The sequence below is a fragment of the Pipistrellus kuhlii genome, unplaced genomic scaffold (assembly GCF_014108245.1).
Source record: "Pipistrellus kuhlii isolate mPipKuh1 unplaced genomic scaffold, mPipKuh1.p scaffold_m20_p_24, whole genome shotgun sequence".
In the NCBI taxonomy this organism is placed as follows: domain Eukaryota; kingdom Metazoa; phylum Chordata; class Mammalia; order Chiroptera; family Vespertilionidae; genus Pipistrellus; species Pipistrellus kuhlii.
In genome coordinates, this window is record NW_023425523.1 from 4634630 (window position 1) to 4644287 (window position 9658).

Here is a 9658-nt window from a genome sequence, read left to right on the forward strand (position 1 = left end):
CCTCTACTCCCCAGATAGGAGGGGCTCCTTCCCCTGAATGCAAGGGGTGAGATGAGTTTCATCAGCTCGCCACTCCCAATTACAATACAAACCAGGCAGAGAACCGAGGTGCTCCCAACACCGATGCTCCCCTTCTAGCCTTTATGGTTCAGAATCCCATCTCACTAAAAGCCAAGCCTTGGCTGTCCTCAATTCACCCTCATCCGGCAAATCAGAACGGAAGCACCCCCAGAGTGGGGCGTCCCTCTGGAAAGTCCTGGGGAAGGGGAGCGACAGGGTCAGTGCCCTCAGCACGCGTTTTCCTTGGGTTCACAATACAGTTTATTACTCTCAGAACATCGTGTTCCCGGCCAGCCTGGTCTCCTTTCTGTTACAAATGTGAAGTAAACAGATTCTAGAGCAGCTACAAGTCTGTTACCAAGGCCACTGTATTGATCAGTGTAATTGGCATTCACAATTCATCTAATCCAGCTCGACAAGCCAGCTGGGCTGCTCGCCATAAGAACGGAACATTGGGAACCTTCGTGTCTTGCTTCCTAAGAAGTCTGGGCACGGAACACTCAGGCGCTGGGCTGGAAGGTGGAGACCCGGCCACCCACAGGACATTGAATCAGTTACCGCGTCTCCACGGAGCACCTGCTTCTATTCCCAAAGCGGCAGGATCCCGAAGGTCTCCCTTTCCCCCGAATCCTGCCGAGGCCACATCCTCCGGGGAAACGTCACACGCACAGTCCTCGGTGCCAACTAGAGTCTGGGTTCCTGGTCAGCCCAGCACTGGCCCAGCTCCCAGGGTGCGGGTCTGAGGAAGGTGTATTCCAAAGACGAGGGCACATACAGCTGTGAACGCTCAGCTCAGCCGCTGGTGTGGAAGGGCAGCCGGGCTGCAGAATGAGAAGGATCAGAAGTTTGCTCACCACGGCCGTGCAGAACTGTGGTTTGTTACTTCCAGGACTCAACGCACATTCCAAAGTGGAACTGTTCAACTCGCCACTGGTCCCCAAACCCCAAACACCCTAAGGGTGTTTAATTCTTTAATCAGGAGCATCTGAAAATCAGACTTGGGCAGAGTCCCTAATGCTAAGGATTTAAACTTGATGGAAATTTCAAGTAACTTTTTCTATTGTGTCTAAAGGCACCCCTAAGCTTCGGGCCTGCTGCCTGTGGTTCTCATGCTACTGAGCTGAGAAGCTAGGGCCACGTATTCTCAAGCTTCCTTCCTACCTCACATGTGAAGGTAGTTCTGGAAGGATCTAGGGACCCACTAAGATGTTGAAAATTCCTATCAGTTTCTCAGAGAACATGCTAAGCCCATTCAGCCCTACAGCTTGAACATGGAGACACATTAGCTAAGGCACTGGGGCTTTCATGACAAGAAAGACAAATAGCATGTGATACCCTTATGTATGGAATCAAAAACAGAAACATTCATAGATGCAGAGAATGAACTAATGGTTGCGGGGGGGGGGGGTGAGGTAGGAGTAGGGGGTGGGGATGGGGAGATGGACAAGAAAGGTGAAGGGGATGGAGAGGTACAGTTATGAAATAAGTAAGTCACAAGGATGTCATGTACAGCACACAGAAAACAGTCAATAATGTAACTTTGTACAGTGACAGATGGTTACTAGACTTGGGATCGTTTTGTAAGGTAATATATAAATGTCGAATCACTATGTTGTACAGCTGAAACTAATATAACATTGTATGTCACCTATACTTTAATTTAAAAAAAGAAAGCAGGAACATGCTTGGACAGTCCTAGATGTGTGATTCTGTCAACGTTCTTTCCCCGCCACCCCAGACTCTAAATACTACCGTTTACCAGCTCACTGAGCTTTTTCCTTTGTGTCCTGTGTGAGCAGTAAGTGACTAAGGCCCACGGTATACTGTTAACCAGAGCCAATCATTACATACACTGAGATTTAGACCCTGGGCTGAATTCTCCAGAAAAAATGAACAGAGATAAGAACAAAAATGAAACCAGTCTGGGTGTCACCCAAGGCCAGCGTGTTCTGCCCTGGCTCTGTAATTGCTGTGGAGCAAAGGCCATGCGTTTCTGCAGGAGAAACTCGGGTCCACACAGTTAGGAGCAGGCCGTCTGGAGCAGAGCCTGAAGGAGGGCCACGCAGGCAGAGAGATGCGATCTGAGGAGATTACATAAGAAGATAAAGTCATAGCTCAGAGGAGTCTTTGCAATGGTTTCACATAATTCTGGGATTCTAGTTACTATTGCAGACTGAAGAAACAGACTCCTGGACCCAGCTAGCCCACCGCCTGATAGACACCCACATTCTATGCGGTGGTTGGGTAGCGCGGATCCCACTTCCATCACAAGCTCCGAGTTCTCTCTTTGTCTATCCGCCTCCTGGAAATCAACAAGTACTCTGGTGCTCAATAGGGGTCAGCTCTACAGAAAAAAACAATTTGTCAGGAAAAATCTTCTTCCTGTTTAAAAGATGTCCCAATAGAAACAGCTTTGTTTTTGCTTTTTATGAATGTTTTATATTAAATATTTGTGTGTGTGTGTGTGTGTGTGTAGTACATATATGAAAATTTCAAATAAACTAGGTGGAAGAAGGTACTCATTGAAGAACATGCTGGGATAAGAGGCATAAACCAGAACTGTCCCAGGCAAACCAGGATATATGGTCACCCTAGTTATAAGAGAGTAAATACACTGAGATTTACTAAATGCTATTCCTCTTGACAATCCTGTAGTGCTATCACTATTCCCCACTTTACAGATAGAAAAATGGATGCTCAAAGTCCATGCCCTTGACCACAGTCATATGCAGTTGTAAAAAAAAAAAAAAACACCTTAAAAGTAGCTTTAAAAAGGAGTGGTGTAGGGGATAGATCCCCTGCAAATAAATAATTAGAAGAACAACTTTTATTTAGTGATCATTTAGGCCAGGAGGTAATGGAATCATATCTTCAAGGTGTTGAGAAAAATAAATGTCAACCTAAAATTGTGTACCTAACAAAACTATCTCTCAAGAATGAGAGTGAAATAAAGTCATTCCCAGATTAAGAAAGAAAAAAAGAAAAGGAAAAAATGACAGAAAGAAAATGAGGCTCAGACAGCTTAAGTCACTGGTCCAAAGTTCCAAGTCTATTAGATGGCAGAGACTGAAGGTAAACCTGACTCTAAAAATAGAGTGCTTGACTTACATTGCACTGCTACTCAGTTTTAGGAACAAAAATGGAAAGTTCAACACATTTCATGTAGCAGGCAAGCAATAGTGGGAAAACAAGAAAACTTCCTCAGTGAGTCAAAGGGAAGTATGGAATCAGAAGAGAAAAAGTGACCACAATTCTATGTGAAATTTTAACTGCTACCATATGCAAGGCACTCACAGTGTTGATAAGAGTCTTGTGGTAAGAATTTGTCCTCGTTTGGGTTCTCAGATTTCAGGTTGGGAAAAAACTGGTCAGTGCAAATATGTCATTCTTCATACATGAGGGGCTGCTTCTGACCCCCCTCACTAGGACATGTTCTGAATATTATACCCAGAAAAATAAGGGTGGCTCTTAATAAAATTCTAATATTCAGATTCCCAAATTTGAGAAACAGGTTGGTATAAATGATTCTCCTTTACTGGCCAGTTCCTTTATATGTCAGATTCAAGAAAGCACTAAAATACTTGTTTACAGATCTTAACTACATGAGGTAACAAAGTAAACTTATTCGGTGTCACAGGCAACTAAAGATCTACACTGCATGTATCAAAATACATTAAAAACTTCGTAAACACAGTCAGAAGAGATCACATTGGATAACACAATAAGAATATCACATTGGATAACGCATTGGATCCAAGCTACATCCTCCTGATAAAACAAATGGCCCACATTTGTAATCTTGCCACAAGCTACAAGTTTAATGAACTTAGAACAAAGTGATAACGGAAACTAGTGTTGCACTAACTAAACAGAATCAAGAAAGAAAGAGAGGTGATCCATATCTGTGGAGAAATCTACACAAGATAGGATCTTCTTACACCTCTGATGCCTGATCAGAGACCGCCAGGAAAGAGAATCAAGAGACACTAATGATGTTTGAAGAAGAGAGAGGTCAGCCTATTAAATCTCTTCTCAGTGACTCCAAGTACCGGTGTAAATGCTGTAAAACTGCACTAAGATTCCATCGAAATGGTTAAGTAGTACTCACTGGGGTTCTACTGGTATGTTTCCTAGGTTCAGCGGACTCCTTAATTCAAAAGAAGAATATCCTACAAGCAAAAGTAACATCTGTGCTCTTTCTCTTCTTGCCCCTCTTGCACTGTTTGGTAGTCTGACTGCAAAACTCCTAGGGCAAGTGCCTCATGTGTCTCCCCCGGGGTCCCTCCAAATGTCCGGAAGTGCAGAGAAGAGCGAGCGCCTGCTAGGCCTTCCAGAGAAACATGTCTATTTCAGTTCCATCAACAAGCGGGAGACTTGGGCTCAACCTATGGGGGAGAAGTGGACTTGATACAATGTCATTCCTAAAAGCCCAAAACTGCCCTTACCTCTCACACAAAGTGGCAGAAACAGAAGGAGAAACACCAGTGGTGATGGGCAGCCAGCTGACTTGTTCCGTGTGCCTGATAACCTAACCGCCAATCACAAACAAGGATCCTCTTTGGTTGTGTCCGTTGTGATTATTGTTGAAGAATCTCTATACCTATGCTTTTTGATGGACATCCCCTCTTTCCCAAAGTGTTTAAAACTTCACCGGTTACACCAGAATCTGAGCTGAGGACCAGCAAGGTCACCCTGAAGTGACCTCCAGCCTCTGACTGGCACCAGAAACATTTCCTCAGGGGCCTCAGGGCTTGGAATGATCCGAATCACTTGGTCCGGAGCCACATGGGAATCCTCAGGGGATAAGGACAGCACCCTCTGAAGAGGCCTTTTCCTCACACCATTCAGTACAACTAAAGGACTCCTTTCTCACCCAAAACTCCCTGTTATACCATCTGAAATCACCAGTGACCACCGTGAACAAGCCTTACTACCTAATCATACGATAGCTGCTCATGTCCTACAGAAACCTCCGTTGGAACTAAGTGTCAACACTTGTCCTCCACAGGAATCGGTATGTATTCTTTCCCATGTCTGCTAGGAAGACTAAGTAACTCTGGGATTCCTTTACCCCCGGGCTCCTAGGAAGCTCCAAGTTACATGTGATGATCAGCCTCACCAACAATTGGAGCCCTCAGGGTTAACAACATTTTTGCTAGTTTCTATAGTTTTGACTTACTCTCTGTATTGTATGAGTCCTGTACTATAAGCAGCTCAAATGCTCACTAAAAAGAGGGAGTCATAAAAGTCTCTATTGTTGTATTACAAATGTTCCCCTTTGTTCCCACTGACCCCCTCCACCCCACTCCTGCCCCCTAATAGACCTCTTTAAAAAAACAAACAAAAAAACACTTTTGCTTGGTTCCAACCTGTGTCTATTTCCCCTGCTGCAAACAAAAAGCACTTACTCGGCCGATAAGGAAACTGAGGCACAGAAGCTCACTTGCTTAAGGTGGTAGACACCCAGGTCAACAATCAAACCAACAAGTCTATTATCTACACAGCACTGTGGGAGCCCCCAGGCATATAAACTGAATGACTATAGAAGAATCTCAGTACCTATGCTTCCCATTGATGGACATCCACTCTTCCTCAATAAGGGGAAAAAACTTCACCAGTTACACTGGAATCTGAGCTGAGGATCAGCAAGGTCACCCTGAAGTGACCTACAGCCTCTGGCATCAGAAACGTCCTCAGTTCCCAAGGGGCCTCGGGGTTCGGAATGATCCAGAATTACTTGGTCAGGAGCCACGTCGGAATCCTCACAGGTGAAGGACAGCACCCAGTGAAGAGGCCATTCAGTACCGCCAGGCTGCATTTTCCTCTTACTTTCCTCATACTTTCTCACAGGAGCCACACATGGCAGAGGCACAAAAGTGCGTTACGTCATACTGTCCAACTCCGCTGCCGTTCTGGAAAAACGATCACCTGGGACTTGCTGCTACATGACCTTGACTAGTCCGCAACCAACCCATGAACTAAATAAATGCCTTTTACAGTCACTCGAGGGAGGGTAATTAGTTATCATAAAGCACTTTAATATCGTGCTGCGTAAGTGCCACACAATAAAGCTCAGAGAGAGCAAGATTAATAAGAAACACGGGGATACATTTGCCAGCAAATGGAAATTCACACGGGGTCTTCCCACGTTCCTGGCCCTGGCGCTGCCGTCAGCTAATGGAATGAGCCCTTCAAGTCATTAGCACTTGGCCTGACAATAATACACATTAGCGATATTCCTCCAGGGAAGCAAGGGGGAGAAGGGCACCTCTTCCTGGTAGGCAGCCACGTAGACATCTGGAGTACCAGCTAGCCAGGTGGGCCATTAATATTGAGTACCTACTGCAGACTCTAGGGACAGAGCCACACACAGTGCGTTCAATGGCGCACAAGAGTCCCTGCCTTTTTGCAGTTTACGATCTTCGATCTAGGATACAAACTTTATCTCATTACGGAGACAAGACAGGTTGACGGGGAGAGAAAGCGGTGGGGGAGTTAGGGTACCAGCTTTCCCCGTCACTCCTAGAAGGTACTATCCTTAAGCATCCTGCCAGCACGGCTGCGGCTGTCTCTAAACAGATGACTTCGGGTTACTGCCCCAGCCACGTAGTCCGCTGAACCCAGAGCACTAAAAGGAAGGCTCCTCCGGCCCTTTCGAATCAAAAGATCTTCCCCAACCTTCTAAAAGGCATTCTATCGTAAGACCATAAGTTCATGGGGGAAATGGAGCTGAATGAAGCACACGACAATGAACTGTCTTTTCCACCCTGCATTTGATTTCTGGAGTGTTAGATTAATTTCTTACCAAAAAAAAGAAAAAACAAAAGGAATAACAGCGTAACCAGTTCAGGTGAAGGGGCCTCCGGGCTGGAACTGCTCCTGCCAAGCCTTCCAGCCAGGCCGGTCCGCTTACACAAGCGCTGCCCCAGGGAGCGCTGCAGGCCTCGCCACTCTGTGTTGACACCGGCGGGGGATGTTTATCCGGCTTCCCCCGGGGCCTGCAAGGTTCTCCGGTCTCCGGCTACCCGAGCGCCAGGTATGTGCAAAGTCAGGATGTGGTTGGCAGCAAACGCTCAGGATCCCGGTGCCACGGCTCCCGGAGCTGGTGAGACCGAGCGCCCCTTCCGAAGGCTGCCGGTTACCCTTCCCGGCAAGAGGGCTAGGAGGGCATCCTCTGGGCTCAGCCCGCAGCTCAACAGAGGAAACTGAGCAATCCAGTCTTCCCACCCACCCACCCGGCAGACCCACCCAGCCCCCTGCTCCAGGAAGCCTCAGGGATCGTCTGTTCGCGTGACTCGACGACCAACGTGTACTCCACACCGCGTCCGCTGTCACCAGCCTCCCAGGGCTCAGTGCTCACGTGCGTGGAGGAAGTGGAGCAGCGCAGGAGGGAAGATCACAGTGTTCTCTCCCCCCGCGCCGCCCCCGCTGCTCTCACCCGCACAGCAGAGCTGCGGGCCTCCCGGCGAGCATGCAGCCAAGCTCCAGGGCGGCGCTACCTGGCTGACCCCTCACCTGCGGGGCGGCTTCCTGTGCACCCTTCGCCCCCCCGGGCCCGGGGCTCAGCTGGGGGCTCGCCGCCCTCGCGCTGCCGTCTCCGAGGCCCTTCCTCCGGGCAAGGCCAGGGACGCGTTTCAGGGAGATCCCGGAGGACCGGGGCCCAGGGACAAAGGAAAGGGAGGTCAGGGGCGGCCTGGCCAGCTCGGGACGGGCCCGGGGCGATTCCCCCGCCACCCCGTCACCCCCTCGGCCCGCCGCGACCCCCTCCAACCTCGGCCCTGGCGCCGCGGACAGGCTGGAGCGCGGGGCCCGCTCGCGCCCCTCCCGCGAGGCCCCGCCGGGTCCGGGCCCCGCCGCCGCCCGAGCCCCCGCACCTTCTTGGGCGCCTTGGTGACGGTGGCCATGAAGGAGTACTTCTCGGCGTCCTCGATCTCCTTGGCCTGCTTCCGCTCCTCGCCGACCCCGGGCAGCGGCATCGCGTCAGGCATCGACATTCCCCGGCCGGCCGGGCCCGCTGCTGCCCCGCCGCCCCCGCCTCGCCCGCGCCCGAGCGCCCGCCCGCCCGCCCGCGCGGCGCCCTCCGGCACGCGCTCGCCCACCCTCCCGCCGGGCCGCGCGGGGCCGCGACCGGGCCGGCCGAGGAGCTGGGGCGGACGCCGAGTCCGCCGGGCCGTCCGAGGCAGCGGGACCGCGACGGCGGCAGCGACAGGAGCCCCGGGAGCAGCAGCGCGAAGCTCCGACTGGCCCGCGCCGCCGCCTCCGCCGCACGCACACACGCACGCACGCAGAGTAAGGGTAGAGGGCGGTGACGCCACGTCGGGTACTGGCAGCTCCGGGGCGGGGCGAGGGGCGGGGCGGAGAGGCGCTCGTCCGTGACGTCACCACGCTGGGCGGGGCCGCCGCCGCAGACTCCCCCGTCGGCTTCCCAGCTCACAGGGTGCATCGGACCCTCTGCGCCGCCAGGTGGCGCCATCAGCCCTGCGAGCAGCGTGTGACTCCTGCAAGGAAGCTGCAGAACTTGGGGGGGGGGGGGGTGTTTGGGGGGTGTCTTTGGGATGTGGGGCTCCAGGCAAGGCCTCAGAACAGCGTAAGCGGGATGCAGAGACCAGAGCCTCACGGGACACATCCTGCAGCTGGTCCTAGGAAACATCTGCTGCCCCAAACAACTCACTCATTCAATGCCCCCACCCCAGGACCTTTGGACCTGAAGCCCCGAACCAAGGGGCAGTGTTTACCTCCCTGGGTCTATGAGGGTGGGCAGACACAGAGCGGTGTGGTTTCTGCACAACCTTTGTGACCTCCTCCTCCATCGTGTCCCCTGGGCCTTGCCTGTTTACAGGCCTCCAGCCCACAGAGCTGATGTTATCTAGCCATGGGGGATAGGGCTGGCTAACGGGTCAGATGATGGCGGTAGGGGGAGAAGTTTCCAGACTGAATGGCTTTCCTGCTTCAGTGCCGTTCCCCCTGACCCCCAAATATTAAACTCTGCCAGTTCCCAGTGAGGCGCACCCAGGGCATCCACAGACCATTCACATGCCTTTACTGGACCCTACTATGTGCTGCCCCCACTCTTTTGCCCTGGATAGCAAAGGCCCTGGAGACTCAGTCTATGTTTTGCAAGGCTTAGTCCAGCTGGAGAGGCAAAGCCTATTTGCAGCCTGATGTCAGCTGAGGTAGCGTGTCCTTTGAGATTCGGATGACATTGGCTCGAACTCCCACGTCCATGGACGTCCAATGCCCTCCCAGGATCTCTGTGGGTTACTGGGGGGGACTCTGAGTTCCTGGTCACCTCTGGTTCTGGTTTTCTGCCTCGTCGAAGCTTTGCTCAGGATTCCGGCCTCGTGGCTGTTTCTTTCGCTCCTGCCATCAGTTCGCACGGGGAACGCTGCAGCCCCTGTTCCGTCCAGCCCCCACCCCGACTCCAAAACAACCACACAAATAGTGCTGTAACATGGAGCAGAACTTCTAATGAAAATTTGTTGGCCACAGGGGAGAGATGACATCACACAGCGAACGATTTAAAGTCACATTTCTGAAATGTTCGGGAAAGTTATTTTGGCTCCCCGGCCACCTGGGATTTCTCCCTGGACTCGCCACG

At 51.4% G+C, this 9658-nt stretch overlaps 1 protein-coding gene across 1 annotated transcript in view; it reads right to left on the minus strand.

Moving 5' to 3' along the window:
• AHCYL1 (adenosylhomocysteinase like 1) overlaps positions 1-8422 on the minus strand; it is a 30552-nt gene extending 22130 nt beyond the window's left edge. The window contains exon 1 of the mRNA XM_036453362.2: positions 7935-8422. Coding sequence (XP_036309255.1) covers positions 7935-8054 — 120 coding nt within the window. The 5' untranslated portion in view covers positions 8055-8422. The remainder of the gene's footprint in view (positions 1-7934) is intronic.
• Between the last annotated feature and the right edge of the window lie 1236 nt (positions 8423-9658).